The following is a 16,075-nucleotide window of genomic DNA, read 5'->3' on the forward strand; positions in this document are numbered from 1 at the left end:
GGAACAACAAGTAGGCCTGCAGAGCGAGAGCGAAGTGCTCTAATAGGGTGATATGGTACTACAAGGTCATTAAGATAAGATGGGGCCTGATTATTTAAGACCTCTCTTGACAGACTGGTGACCTGTCCAGGGTGTACCCCGCCTCTCGCCCTATGACAGCTGGGATAGGCTCCAGCGCTCCCCGCGACCCTGAAAAGGAGAAGTGGATGGATGGTTCCAAGTATAACACAAATAACAATGGTGAACATGCACTGCCCTACCTTATTCCTCTTATCATCATAATACTGTGTGATAAACAGCAATTAATTTTAATCCTAGCCCTGGGGTTATCATATAGTGAATGTATTATCTTAATTATCATTTCATGTAAGCCAAATCTAAACAAGACTATATTTAAAAAAACAAAAAAAAGCTCCAGTTCACTGAATCCAATGCTTTTTCTGCATTGATACTGATTACCATTGCTTCTATTTTATTCTTTTAAATGTGGTTAATAATTTGTACATGATCTTCTATTAGGCACTCTCGAATAAAGACTGTCTGGTCATTATGTATTAGACTAGGTAAGAACTTTCTCTAATTCTTTTAACTTATTTTGTAAGTTTTCTAATTTCCTATTTCTCATCTTTTTCTTATAAGAGGATATTGCTATGATTTTCCCTCTCAGGACAGCATTTAAAGGGTCCTAGGGGAAACTAATAACCATTGTTGTTAGTTTCCAAGTAAAGGTGAATCTCTTTCTTAATCTGTTCTATAAACTGAGGATCACTGAGTGTGCTCGAATTCAGTTTCCAATTGTTGGATTTTGGTTGCAGGTTTAAATCAACAGTCAGGTGCGTGGTCACTTAAATCCATTGCCCCAATTTCACAAGTGCATATTTTATCTTTGTCTTTCCTGAGTGTTATAAAATAATCTATTCTTGTGTTTAATGAGTGGGGTGAGGAATATTAAGTATAATACCTTTGATAGGGATGTAAGTTTCTCCAAGACCAACCTCCTCAAATAACGTATTAATATTCTTAATTAATGGTTTTGTATTCAGTGCTTTTCCATTACAAATGTCTAATTTTGGTTGTAGATGTATATTTAAATCTCCTCCACAGATTAGAAGACCTATGGTCTCTTTGATAGCATCATATCAATTACGTTCTTAAAGAAATTAATGTCACTTCCTGGTGGCTTATATACAGTGTTGGGGAGTAACGGAATACATGTACCGCCGTTACGTATTTAAAATACAAAATATGAGTAACTGTATTCCGTTACAGTTACCGTTTAAAAAGGTGGTATTTAGAATACAGTTACTTTGTTGAAATAAATGGATTACACTGCGGTACTTTCCTGTTTCATTTTGTCGCGGGTCAGGACTGTTTGGGTTTTGTTTGACAGCAACGTTCTGTTGTTCTAGGCGGCAGCGTTACGGTTGCCATGGTTACAGGGCGACGCTCTCTCTCTCTCTCTGTGACTGTCTGTTTCCTGGGTGAGAGAGCGCCTTTTCGTTGTTGTTGTTGTGCTAAGCTAACAGGCAGAATGCTACAAGCATAGCTCTAAAGAATGTAGCATCATGGCCAGTGTAGTCCGTGTTGCAGGGAGAATGGACTGCCATACACGTTATGGGTCTGTGAGCGCGAGGAGGGAGAAAAAGGGGAGTGGAAAGGGACAAGTTGTCATCGAGCAAAAACGGGAGCTGGAAGCATGTAAATATAATAATAACCACTGCAGCCAAGAAGAGTGCCTGACGAGCCCAGTTGTAAGTAAGCTATTAAGACTCGACTGTACACCGTGTTCGTGTTTTCCTCCGAAAACAATAAGTTTCGTTGGAGCAGCCTTTCGACGCCTCTCTCTGTCTCTCGCAAGAAAAGTTGACCCACACAACAAAGTAAAGCTATTTTTCGGCTACGATCCGACAGGGACCCCGCCGTATTAGTCAGAGGTCCCTTTACTACAGTTCAGAGTCGCGGACCTTCAGTAATAGTAATAAATCACACAGCAATAGTACATTCACGTTGTTGTAAAAAGCATGATAATATATTAAGTAATCCAAAGTATTCAGAATACGTTACTGTCATTGAGTAACATAACGGAATACGTTACAGAATACATTTTGGGGCATGTATTCTGTAATGGAATACATTTTAAAAGTAACCTTCCCAACACTGCTTATATATATTTAGTAACGTGACTGGATTCCCCTCAATATTTTCCCTTACTAAAATAAATTGCCCCTCCTTATCACTTATCTCAAATAGTTTTTCAAAGTGTAGTTTGCCTGATAGAAGGATAGCCAGTCCTCTCCTTCGTCCAGGCACTTGGTATTTTTCAAGCTTCTCATGCTCCTCCTTCCTGATAGCGATATTACTTGACTTAGCTACATCTACCACTACAGCCATCTTCTTTTGCTTGTCGACCGCTAATATGTTCAGTTGGTTAGCCATTGTCTATCTTTATATGTAAGTCAAGCACCCTGGGAGTTGTCTCTCATTTTTTGACTTTGGGAGTGGCAATGTCATACTCGGCATGGATGTTCCTGTATACTATGCAGCTACTTCGTTATGGTGTTGCATGTATGCTCTGCCTGCTAGCAACGTGCAGCCTGCTGTTATGCACTGATTTCTCACAGAGGCATCTTTATACCGTCTGCATCTGGGGCTTGTCTGATACCAAAAGTAAATGGACAGTTGACTCAATGACATAATGAAGGAATTGCCCAAACCTGCCCATGAAATAGCCTTTATCAGTTAAGAAGATAAAGTCCTGGAGTTGATATAAGGTGCGGTGTCTGCATTTGGAAGGTTTTCTGTAAACAGACAAAAGAAGCTCTACATGTAGCTGAAACAAGCCATCCTTAAAACAAAAAAAAAATACATCTGACAAATTGCTACAATATTAGAAGTGGCAAAAACAGCTTGATGATACATCCTGGAAAAATGTTACATCCTGAGAAAGAAGGAAAGCGCAACACAAAAAGACCTGGACCTCCACAGAAGATAACAGAGGTGGATGATCACAGAATCATTTCCATGGTCAAGCGAAACCCCTTTACAACAGCCAACCAAGTGAACAACAAAAAGTGATTGCTGCCTAAACCTAATAACTGACTGGGCCACCCTTTTAGCAGCAGCAACTGCAATGGGGGGGGGGGGGTGCATCACTTTTTCAAACAGGGTCATGTACGTTTGTATTTTCCCCCCTAATAATAATAAACAACCCTAAAAATGTTGAACATTTTGAACATTTGTTCAGCGATCTGAGACATTTGAGTGTGACAAACATACAAAAAAACAAATAGAAATCAAGAAGTGAACAATTTTTCACGCCACCGTATATTCTGTTCCTGCTAAAACCCAGGATGTTTTAGCATGAGCTGTGAAAAGATCTTACTGAAACATAACCGATTGCCTTAAACATTTATTATGTTGTGCTCTGTAGTTTATGTTTCTGTGGCTCAGGGCCAGTTGCAGCACTTGCAGGAGTCCCAGTAGATGAGGCCAGGCTGGCAGCGGTGCAGGTAGGTGTTTCCCTGGAAGCACTGGAAGAAGGTGGTTTTGTCAGCTGGGTTTTCATATAACCCATCAGGACGGCCACGGCAGAAGTCAGCACTTGGGTCCCTAGTGGTGGTAGGGCGTGGAGTGGTGGTGGGCTTTGGCGTAAAGCCTGCACAATGAGACATGAAAAAATATAAGTTGCACACAGCAAGAGATTTTTTAAAATCAAATCTAAGTTAGTGAAGCTAATTTACAGTAATTACCCATCAACATTCTGAGGTGGTTGATAAGAGGATATGTGCCAGCTGAGCAGAAGTATCCACTGAAGTCATCCATATCCAGAGTCCACACATGGGCACCTCCCAAGTTGTTGGCAGTCATCCATTGAACCTACAGGACAGCAATATAAGGAAGCAAGAACTCTTAGAATAATTACAGGTACAATTCAATAGAGCACAACAAAAATGAATAAAAAGCATAGCTTTTCCTGTTTTAGCACAGAAATTCTTTACCTTGGAAGAATAGCTGCGCTTGTCATCATAGCCCAACCAGGAACTCCCATAGGTGGCATATGGAACCTCTTGTTCAGAGATCCACCCAACACTAGCAGTATTAATGAAGTCACAGATCTGATAAGAGGGACACATAGACCTACATCAGATAACAGTGAATTTGTGATAGTGATACTCTATAGCTGTATATAATTGCCCACAGATGTTAGTCAAGGGTAATAATAGATATTTTGAGGAATAGATGACTTTTAGCATATACCAATCAGAGCTTTTTAAGAACCTTTTGTACCTCATAGAAGGCCCAGAATCCAGCAGTTTGAGTGTAGGGTCCAGGGTCTGCAGGGCCATTAGCTGGTGCTCCCAGGCCATTTGCCCCACTGCTAAGACGGTAGGTTCTTCCATAAGTAGGGAAACCTAGCAGCAGCTTTCCAGATGGTGCTCCCAGGGATATCCAATAGAATACAGAGGAGTTCTACAAAAAAGGAAAGGAAACTTCATTTCAACTGTAAATCTGTACCAAATTCTTCAGAATTTATTACTTCTTTACCAGCTTTACCTGTTTCTCTGAATCTCCTTTAGAGATCAGTTAGACAGAGAAGCTGTAATATGAATTAATATATTATATATATATAGTATTATATATATATAATTCAGTAGTATATATATATAGTTAACTATTATGACTAATATATATATATTATTAGGGGTGCAACGATATTCGTATCGATATTGAACCGTTCGATACAGTGCTTTCGGTTCGGTACGCATATGTATCGAACAATACAAAATTTGTAATTTATTTTATCAACTTTCCTTCTGACGATGCTGTCTGTGTTGAGCGCTCAGTGAATCTGCGTTCGACTACTCCGCCTAGCGCAGTGCAGCCTAGCTGTCGAACGCAGATTCACTGAGCGCTCAACACAGACAGCATCGTCAGAAGGAAGAGCGCAGGGCAAGCTAGCGAGACAGAAGTTAAGCTCTCCTTGCAACATGGACCTCCCCCACCCTCATTCAGATCTGGCGTTTGGAATTATTTTGGTTTTCATGTGACGTATGACCCTGAAGGTAAGCGAGTCATGGACTAAAGTAAAACAGTATGTTGGATGTGCCATGCAATGCTCAATTACATGGGTGGGAACTAGTGTGTTAGCGCAGTTAGCTCGTTAACGTGTTGGCCGTCTAGCCCCATGCACGGGGCGATCGGCGGTAGCTCGTTAACGGAGATTTGCCGTGTTGTGGCGTTAAGGTCATTTCAACGAGATTAACCTGAAAGCACTAGTGGGAACACAACGAATATGACTGCACATTTACGCCGACATCATCCTAGTGCAAAGACAAAAACAACAAGCATGCTACTAACTTTAGCCGAGTCATTTAGACAGCTGTTAGCACATGATTCTCCTTATGCTGCTGAGAATATAGCCCAGAAGAAGCGGATAGTATAGCTTTTATTTTGGAAAGAGACATTTCTCTGTAATAAACTCTCTTTTCCAAAGATGAGTGATTCCTCAATCAGATACAGGGCTCGCAATATCGCTAGCCCGACGTCCCGGGGCTAGCGATTTTTTTCAGTCGGGCTACCAAAATCTATCTCTGCCCTGCCCGTCGGGCTATTGTAGGAAGGAAAAATATATGTCAATGCTTTTTTGCTTTCACTTTGCAATCGCGCGAACTGTGTATAGAGAGCGACAGCACTGATCTGTGAGTGATGATAATTTGCGCACCAATTCCTCTGACATCGTCTTATTAATCGTTAGCTTACTATGCAAACATGACAAGTGAAATCTCCCGCAGCAAGCTTAAACATGTGAGAGGTTGATCGCGCAGAGAATCGCTGAGCTTATGTGAGTGCGTGTGTAAAAGCAGCAGGATTATATTTGACTACGATGACCTGGATGACTGAGAACCTTCACAGACAGATATATATTTTAGTTCTGCTGAGCCAAATAAGACAGGTCAGGGTGAAGAAGTGACAGCCAAAGAAAAGCTTACCACAAAACAGAGAAGTTATGACAAATCAGACTATAAGGCAAAAAGAAAGTGCAGCTTTATGGTTTCATGGACAAAAGAATTTCTGTGGCTGCAATATGACGAGCTAAATAACCAGGGCTGCACATAAGTGGTCCGCAGGTGCGCATTCGCTGTCAAAATAAAAAACACGCACAAGGGTTAGGGTTAAATTTAAAAACTGTACTTTTGAGTTAAAATATATATTTATAATTTTAATAAATGACAAATTAAAAAGGCATGAACATTTTTTTTGTATCGAAAAAATATCGAACCGTGACACCAAAGTATCGAACCGAACCGAACCGTGAATTTTGTGTATCGTTGCACCCCTAATTTTTTTTTTCTTGATTCTGTCCACGAAACACTTTCATAGCAGTTTCCACAAGCACTGCATCTGTACTTCCCCAGTCTCTTCCTTACCACTCTTCTATGAACTCTGTTCTTCAACTTCCACAATTTAATCATTGGCACTACCTTCACCTGTTTCCTCTTCATCCCAAAGTCATCTTATAGAACGCTATCTAGTTCTGCCTGGCTAAGGGAGATAGGACACCACTTTGCAGTGTCCTATCTCTTTCTGTAACTTCTGTATAAGATGCAGTCCACCTTTATACACCTTCCTCCACTCATATGCCACCTTATGTTCCTCCCTCTTCTTGTTATACATGTTCCCTACAGCCATTTACATCCTTTTTGCAAGACTGACTGCCATCTGTCCTTCTACTTTTCTCTCCTTAACATCATACCTACCCAACACCTACTCATCACCTTGTCCCCTTCACCTACATTTCAACTGAAGTCTGCTCCAATCGCCACTTTCTCCCCCGAGGGGGCATACTCCACCACTTCATCCAGCTTGCTCCAGAATTCCTCTTTCCTTAATCATTAATCGAATCTAATTTAGTTCTAGTTGGACCTCAGTGCAGCAATCGGTAGCACCGACCACAATATTTTACTAAGAGATTAGAACATACCATTAAAGGAACTGTGACGCAGTAATTCAAATCATATCTATCTGAAAGCAAACGAAAAAAACAAACAAACAAACAAAAGGTTTTTAGTGGCCTAATCAAAGTCAGGCCTTAAATCCAAATAACCCACAAATGTGGCTGAATTACAACAATTCTTTAAAGAGTAGGCTGACCTGGGCCTCCAGGTGAAAGAGTCATTTCTAGTTACTGCAAATGTGGAGTGCAGTTTTGGCTGCACAATCAGGTGTTAGGTTTAGAGAGCAGTTACTTTTTTCAGGTAGGTTTCGATAGCTTTTTTCTCTGAATGAATGAAATCATCATTTTAAAACTACATCTTGTATTTACTCTGATTATCCATCCATCCATCCATTCGCTTCCGCTTATCTTTTTCAGGGTCGCGGGGGGCGCTGGAGCCTATCCCAGCTGTCATAGGGCAAAAGGCGGGGTACACCCTGGACAGGTCGCCAGTCTGTCGCAGGGCTAACACATAGGGACAGACAACCATTCACACTTGCACATTCACACCTAGTGACAATTTAGATTAATCAATTAACCTATCCCCACAAGCTGCATGTCTTTGGACGGTGGGAGGAAGCCGGAGTACCCACGCAAACACGGGGAGAACATGCAAACCGCACACAGAAAGACCCCGGCCTGATGGTGGAATTGAACTCAGGACCTTCTTGCTGTGCGGCAACAGTGCTAACCACCGTGCCACCGTGCTGCCCTACTCTGATTATCTTTGTATAATTATAACATTTGTTCTCATAATCCGAAACAGCTAAGTGTGACAAATGTGAAAAAAAAAACATGTTGCCATTCAGTTGTGTATTACTGTGCTACTTTGTGTTTCTGTGAGACTGTCTAGCACTAGTACTACAAAATGTTGGTACTGGTCACTAAGTGCAGCAGTACTGTACTTAGTGTTTCCAGTTTTTTCTCATCAGTATGAAAAATCCTTTTTTAATTTCACATTTAAAAATGGTTTTTTTTACAGTTATTATGAAATCAGTATTCATTATTATTCATTCACATGAACACAGTGAAAGATGTAGATGTGTTGGTGTGTTTCTTACTATATTGTAATGAATTTGTGAACCAGGGTCCGCAGAGCTACTGTAAAGAGGGCTGTTGTGTCCAGTTACTGCCTCCCAGTGTCCGTGGAAGTCATAGGTCATGATGTTGATGAAGTCAAAGTGTCTGTTGGGTTTTTATTGAACAGTAAATGTAAAATGGGGTTTTGTGTCATTTGAAATGAGTAATAGTGATATATCTATTTCAGTACACGACACCTACTTTATGGATTGGTGTTACTTTGTTGAAAATGCGCATACATGCTTAAACTTACGGTGCAATCTTGTTAACTTCGTATGCTCTGTCAATGGTCTGACGGATTCCAGCAACACTGGCCGACAGCAGCAGCTGACTCCTCCCGCTGTCTTTTGCATCATCCTCAAAGGCTTTGGCCAGCTCCTATAGACACACCAAACTAAAGCAACTTAGATCCAGTTAGTTTCACCGGTCACACCCTGGCATCATTAACAACAGAGGAGTTGAATCAAGAAACCGTATCTAATGCCATTAGGTATATCAGTAGCACAAACAGACCAAATACTGTAATATGATCATGTATTGATAGATTTTAATGTGTCCGCACTGTACTAGTCTACTGCATTAAAAGAAACAAACATGCAGTATGGCCTGGGCCACATTTTATTTAATGTCTTTGTGAGGTTTACTATATGGGCCCTACATAAAGGTATATAGACTCTATTTTAACAGGATTGGCTGACTTTTCTGGTAACAAAATTGCAATGCACTAGTTAATAACAGATAACATATAATAACATTTAAGAAGGATAAACATTACAATACAAAAATAATACACCATTATAATACATTGGTATTGTATTGAAAATTTAAGGACAATGTGAGCTGTGTTTACCGTGACCAGTAGAGTAAATTTCTCTTTGTCCCCCACTGGGCTGCCATTGTGTCCAGGATATTCCCAGTCCAGGTTTAGCCCATCAAAATTATGGGTGTGAAGGAAACTGATAACAGAACTGATGAAGGCTGCACGACTCTCAGGTCTGGCAACCATAGCAATGAATCTGGTGCAATGCAGGGAAAAAGAACCGTAATAAAGGAAGGTTTTTGAAATAGATACGAAAATATGAGAACTGGTGTAGATGGAACTCACGGGCTGACTCCATTGACCGTTCCTCCAACAGTCAGCAGAGTCTTCAAAGCAGGGTTGCTGGTAATAGAGAGGCAGAGAAAAGACAGGACCTTAAATAATTCAAGAACACTTTACCCCCATTTATACTCCCGATGACTGTGTATTTCACAGCCATGGGTTGCCTGGAGAATTAATAATGGCTTATGTCATACAGTTATATATATATATAATATTCTTAGCTATAATTTTATTTTATTTTTTGCTCAACATTTTAATGAGATCTGAAAAAGGATTCTGCACATAACAGAATCCTGAACAATCCACCGAAAAGGGCAGAAGCAGGTTGGAAGCCCTGGCTGGTTGCAGTAGGACTGGGTGATAATTATAGAGGTTTTCTGATGTATTTAGATGGTACACCATAATAATGATAAATATTGTGGTAGCTCCATTTAGATAAAATTGAATGGGAAAATCTGTTTTTGCTCCATTTGGTGGTTAAATACCTGATAAATACAGATGCTGCTTTAACACACTGATGCTCACATTCTGTCATATTGCCAGTATGTCCAGCTCAATTACTTGCTTTCTACAAATAGATCCTACTGTAATCCAAGCTTTTTGTTGCACACTTTTTCTCTGGCATCCTTTTGAAATCTTAGCACCACTTAATAGCTAACTCGGATTGTAACTTAACTTTTGCCATAATCAAACTACTGACCTGATACTGATGCAAATGAAAAGAAAATCTGTCAAAAAGTGGCACTGAGGCTTGATGTTTCTGGGTCGAGGGTTCTAATTTGTCACTGGTATGACCTTTGCTTGATGTTCTTCATCCAAAAACATGCTCATGTGTAGTTTAAGATCCTGGAAAGACTCCTTTGTTTATTATAAGTTATTTACTTTCATCCTAATTATTTCTAAATAATGAAAAAATGTTGGGATGGGATTAGAGATCACAGATACAGTCATGGTGAAAAAAATGCACTTCTGTTTCTTCTAAGGTTTGACATATTAGGACATAATAAAAAAATTTATCTTAACAGGTGTTAAAATTGGATGAACACAACATGAGATTAACAACAACACTTCACATATTACACCATATCATCATATAAAACACAAAAAATCTGAGCCAAAGTGCAGAAGTGGTGTGTGAAAACTAGGTGCACCCCAGGATTTAGCAATAACTGCATGATGTCATCAGTCTCTCACATTATTGTGGACTAATTTTGGCTCTTATTCACTATTTCTTTGCAACTTTGCATGAATTCATTGAGGTTGCGAGTGTTTACGCACAGCTTTCTTAACCTTTTGAATTCCAGGGCTATTCTGAGGCTCCTGCTTGAAGATGACATGCCCAAAAAGTGCTTTGAGCGCTCTGGGAGAGTAGATAAGCACCACACCACACTACATTTACCTAAAATGAACTGATTAAGTCTCACCAAAAAGAATCAAAATATGGACATTACCTGCAGAAAGATCAATGCTACTGAAATGAAACAGAGCAATGTTACAGAGGTTTAATTAAATATATATCTAGTGTTTTGCAATTTGGTACAAATGGTACCATCTATGAAAGTGGAAAGTTCTTAGGTATTGAATAGCAGTTGGTGGTGATCATAGAAACGGTTTGTGAGGTTTTACCTGAGATTGTAACGTTTCTGTGGATACCATACATGTCTACATTTAAACAACAGACCTGGTGGCACAGCCCATGAAACCAAATGTTCCCTCTCTGCTCCCAGTACCAGGGGCATCAGGGTTCAACAGGTTAAGGTCCTGCACAGAACTGTAATCAGGTTGAAGTCTAATCTTTGAAAAGCTGATGGAGCACCATTCAACCATTCTGTTGTAGACTTGCCTTCGTGCTTGTGCTTTGACCAAGCTTTAGCTAACCAACAGCCTCATAATTGACTGTATAATGCTACATAGTGGAGTTCATGGTTGACACAATGACCAGGTAACCAGAATCTGTGGCTGCAAAACAAGCCCAGATTATCACCCCTCTACCTCATACCAACTGTCAAGCATGGCTGAGCTTGGTCTTTGTACTAATACGCTAACATGCTTTTGTCAAACGTGGCGCCATGCATTTTGGCCAGACATTTGCACTTTGGTCTTGTCTGTTCAGAGAACAATGATCAAGAAGTTGTGGTTTGTTCAGATGCTGTTTTGCTGAGCTAAGTCATGCTTCCATTTTTGTTTTACAGAGAAGAGGTTTCTTATTTCTCCTCACCCAACCAAACAACCATACTTTTGATTTTCAATTACTCACCTGCCTCCAACTCAGCCTATCTCTTCTGTAACATCAACCATCTCTTAAAGTGGGTCTACTTTCTCTTTACTGTGACTGTCGTAGTTGTCTAAATTAACATTGGTGCCCAGCCTGACTCTATGACTGAGCAAACTCACACATTCTTGAGGCTGTTGAGGCTGCTGTACAGCTGCGGATCATTCCACTCAACGGGGGTGATCTGGTTGAAGCTGTTAATGGTGGCCAGAGCATAGATGACATGGGTGCACAGGAAGGGATCGATGTTGTCTGGAGTGAATTTGCCAGCACTTGGTCTGTACTGGGCCCAGTTGGTCATATGACACACCAGCTTACTAGATGAAACTGAAGGAAGACACATTCGGTTTTCCCTGTAACCATCATGGTGATGAGATGACTCGATCACTAAATACAAATACTTACCATTATGTAAAATGAATAGAATGCCCAGAGCTGAGAAAGAGATGGAAAAAAAGTAAATCGGGTTACCTAGAAACTATAAAACTTAGAGACAACATAGAATACAGAAGATCATGTCACAAACTCCATCCATCATTTTTCTGCTGCCTAATCGTGTCAAGGTTGCAGCAGTCTAAGTAGCAGTACAAGCTGAGATGCTAGGACCTCTCCCTTCCCTGTCACTTCCTCCAGCTCTGTGTGGGAACACCAAGGCTTGTCAAGGGAGCTGACAGATTTAATCTCTCCAGCATACCCGGGGTCTGTCCTGAAGCCTAGATTCCTGCAACACCTCACCTAGGAGACACCAAATAGGCATCCTAATCAGACGCCGGAATTACTTCAATTTGTTCATTTTCATGTGGGTGTCATGATCCTGGGCCATGTTGGCCCAGCATTCTTAGTTTTCATGTATTTTTGTATTTTGTTCTTTATTTAGGCCATGGGTCCTGGGTTGCTCTGTTAAGTTGTTCCTTATTTGATTTCCTCTGTGTATCTGTGAGCCCTCGTCTCCCCTCCTTGTGTTTTATTCCATGTTTCCCCAGCCCGCTATGCCTGTGCTCTCCTGTCTCTCTCTCTCCTCCTGTCTGCACCTCTGTGTACTTCCTGTTTTACTTTGACAGTCTCCCGTCAGTGTTGTGTTACTCCTGCCGTGTCTTGTTATGATTATCTGTGTCAGCTGTCTTTCCTGTGTGCTCCCACTTCCCTCGTTAACCCTCTGTGTATTTATGTGCATGTCTCCCTCAGTTCGGTTTCGCGTCGTCAACGTCTCCTCCCCGAACCTCTGTGCTTTTCTGTGTTCCCTCGGTCCTCAGTTAGCATTCCCAGTTTAGTTCTGTTTCTTTGTGAAGCCTGCAATAAAGCAGTGATTTTGAGTTCAGCTTTTTGTCTCCGTGAGTTTTGCGTTTGGGTCCTCCTCTGCCTCCACACAGCCAGTTCATGACAGTGGGGGACTAGGGACTCTACTCTGAGCCCCTCCCGAAGGGCCTCCAAGGTCCACACCCTATCTCCACGGTTGAGGTCAGACACCCAATGGAGGAAGTCTATTTATGTCGCATTTTTAACTCTTTCTTTGAGGCAGTTTTACTCACGGACAGAGTTGAGAATAGGAATGTAGCCTGACCAGTAAAATGAACAGCATCGCTTTCATGCCCATCTGTCTCTGCCTCACAACAAACATGAACCACTGCCAATGCCAGACCAATACGCGTCTCAATTTCCCACCTTGAGAAACTCATCCACCCCAGGGGGCCTGCCACCGAACCCCCCCCCAAATTTTGTTCAGTTATGGCTGACCAGACCCAAACTAAACTTATCTTGTAATACTTGTCAGCTGCCTCCAGTCTAATAACAGGATACTGTTGGAATACTGCGCTCCGAGTCACACTCCTCAGTCTCTATGTTATTGTCCTGAGCAGGAAAATGAAGTCCTCAGTTAGGACACCTTCCACCAGCTCATGTTGGGACTACAAACAGGGGTCATACTCTGAACTGTTCAGCACATAAAATAGTCAAATGTGGTTTGTTTCAGCCAAACCATATTTAACCTGTACCTCTCAAACTACTAACTTCTCCTTATGCTCTACTTCTGAATAAATAAACAAAGGACAACTATTGTATAAATGGATGAATAAATGAATGTAATATTTAATGAAATTTACCTATGAGGAGTTTCCCCATGTTGCTTTCAGGTTCCACGGGTTTCCTTTCGTAGAAGTGAACTTCCAAATGAGTGAATCAGTTTCATTCACTGGCACACAAGTAACAAAATCAGACATTAAGTGCTGTCACAGAAACATTTTTTCGCTAATTAACTACCTAAGCTTCACTTGAGCAAAATTTTACAGACTGCGTTTTACAAATGGACAAAACTTAGATTAAACTTTGATGCACTTGTAACAATTAATTATTAAAACATACATAATAAAAACCTAATAACTAATTTATCTTTAATTTTAGGCTTACATGTAGCTACTATAAAATGCACTACAAGCAACCAAGCCAGACAAAAACAATGATGATCTCATTACCGTTTGACAAGAAGAACTGAAGCAGATTTGAGAGCTTGTTTGAGTGGGTCAGATTTATATCATCCTAATGACTAATAGAAGGTGTCAAAGTGCAGCTGATAAGAGCTCAGAGTGGTGGGAGTCTGATGTGCCTAATAACCCCCCACCCCCTTCTAGTAAGACCTGCCAAGCCCAGTTAAGAATTTGACCCAATTAGATAAGTAACTGATATCGCAATGATAACTGTAATCAGCTTTTACTTAGTCACTGGAATTTACCAATGATCATCAAACAAACCCTACAATAATACACTGCTCTATTATTGTAGAAGTACAGTGACTTGAGGCAACTTTTGTTTGAATTGAATTCAAAACTATTAGCTTTCATCTCCGGGTGAGCATGAATATCCACAGCAAAGACATGAGAGCTGTAGTTACACATTACAAATTAATTCAAAGTAGAGTTAAAACAAGGATAGATTTATATTAAAAGTCACAAAATACAGCTATATCCAGCTGTATATAAAGTAACTACATACAGTACAGTTAGCTATCCTTAACCTTTAAGCAAGCAGCCTAAATATGAATTTCTTAAATGTTTGAGCAGCAGTGGACTATGCATGGAATGCAATCCTGGATAATGGTGATCACTGGAATCTGCTTTGTGTTGACGTTTTTCCTTGTGTATGTCACTAATCAGGCACACCATTAAAAATATCTGCTTAGTGATCTATAGGTCTGTCACTAAAACAATTCTGATCAGATGATTATCAGAACTGAATCTTTCACAGCAGAACACTGCTCAGTAACAAGATGCTAGTCTACATCTATCATGTTATATCACACCATATTTCATTATTAGTTAGCAGAATTTACTGTTATTAATTCACAAAGATACAATATACGCTGATTACAGTTAGCATTGCAATATCAGTTACTAATCTGATTGGTCAAATTCTTAACTGGATTTGTAAGATCTTACAAAGAGTTGGGGTGGGACTGGTGGGAATCCAGTCTGAACACTGGATTCAGTGAACGGCTGGTACTCTGGTGCAGTCAGCACAATCTGGAGCTGAACACTCTTAAGACTGTAGAGATGACAGTGGACTTCAGGAGACATCCCTCAACTCTGCTCCCCCTCACCATATCAGACAGCCCTGTGTCAACTGTGAAGACCTTCAAGTTCCTGGGTACAACCATCTCCCAGGACCTGAAGTGGGAGACAACATCAACTCCATCCTCAAAAAGACCCAGCAGAGGATGTACTTCCTGAGACAACTGGGGAAGTACAGTCTCCCACAGGAGCTGCTGATCCAGTTCTACACTGCGGTCATTGAGTCTGTCCTGTGCTCCTCTGTCACAGTCTGGTATGGAGCAGCCACTAAACAGGACAGGAGCAGACTGCAGCGGATTGTACAGGCAGCAGAAAGGATCATCGGCGCCCCCTGCCCTCCATCCAGGATCTGTACCTCTCAAGAACCAGGAAACGGGCAGGGAAAATCATCACAGACCCCTCACACCCTGGACACAGACTTTTTGACCTGCTGCCCTCTGGCAGACGGTACAGAAGCCTGCAGACCAGGACCACCCGACACAGGAACAGTTTCTTTCCCCTCGCCATCTCCCTCCTAAACAGTTGACCTGTCACACTGCTCCCACTGCCAGACTGCAGCTGCACCTTATGTACATTTTGTAGTATTCGTTCCACCTCATTCATTTCTGTATTTTATGTATATAAGTTCAGATTCGTTATTTATAGTTGGTTTACACAGCTTTGTGTATGTATGTGTAATGTGTATATATAGACATGTATGTGTGTGTGTGTGTGCGTGTGCGTGTGTGTGTGATTTACATTGCTGTGCTTGAGAGCCACCATCTACCGGAACCAAATTCCCTGTATGTGTCTGCACATATACTTGGCCAATAAACACGATTCTGACTCTGATTCTGATTCTGAACTCTTATCACCTGCACTTTGACATTGACATTGAGATGATAGAAATGTGACCACATCAAACAAGCTCTGAAGTCTGCACAACTTTAAAACCACTGATCATCTTGTTACAGTTTGTGTTCTGTTGTGAAAAATTCTGACAATCATCTGATCAACATCATCTTACTCTCACAAAGCAGATCTATACAATATTACGCAGGTGGTTTTAAGGTTGTGCCACAAGCGAA

At 40.9% G+C, this 16,075-nt stretch overlaps 1 protein-coding gene across 1 annotated transcript; it reads right to left on the bottom strand.

The window, feature by feature from the left end:
- Window positions 1-2,718: 2,718 nt before the first annotated feature.
- On the bottom strand, window positions 2,719-13,992 carry LOC102295520 (acidic mammalian chitinase). The gene is made up of 12 exons (XM_005939766.2): window positions 13,917-13,992; window positions 13,548-13,636; window positions 11,854-11,883; window positions 11,571-11,775; window positions 9,180-9,236; window positions 8,925-9,090; window positions 8,328-8,452; window positions 8,056-8,179; window positions 4,288-4,470; window positions 3,999-4,115; window positions 3,750-3,876; window positions 2,719-3,655 (listed from the first exon to the last, which is right to left on the bottom strand). The coding sequence occupies exons 2-12, from the start codon at window positions 13,564-13,566 to the stop codon at window positions 3,447-3,449; spliced, it is 1,362 nt and encodes a 453-aa protein (XP_005939828.1). The 5' UTR covers window positions 13,567-13,636; window positions 13,917-13,992; the 3' UTR covers window positions 2,719-3,446.
- Window positions 13,993-16,075: the final 2,083 nt, after the last annotated feature.

The sequence above is a fragment of the Haplochromis burtoni genome, unplaced genomic scaffold (assembly GCF_018398535.1).
Source record: "Haplochromis burtoni strain Fernald_Lab_line unplaced genomic scaffold, NCSU_Asbu1 Contig_273, whole genome shotgun sequence".
In the NCBI taxonomy this organism is placed as follows: Eukaryota; Metazoa; Chordata; class Actinopteri; order Cichliformes; family Cichlidae; genus Haplochromis; species Haplochromis burtoni.

Excerpts from the sequence above, each read along its gene's own strand:
- LOC102295520 (XM_005939766.2), bottom strand. Across the intron at positions 9,091-9,179 it reads ACGGTCAATGGAGTCAGCCC|ATTCATTGCTATGGTTGCCA; the intron begins GTGAGTTCCATC and ends GCATTGCACCAG. Across the intron at positions 3,656-3,749 it reads CCACCTCAGAATGTTGATGG|GCTTTACGCCAAAGCCCACC; the intron begins GTAATTACTGTA and ends CTCATTGTGCAG.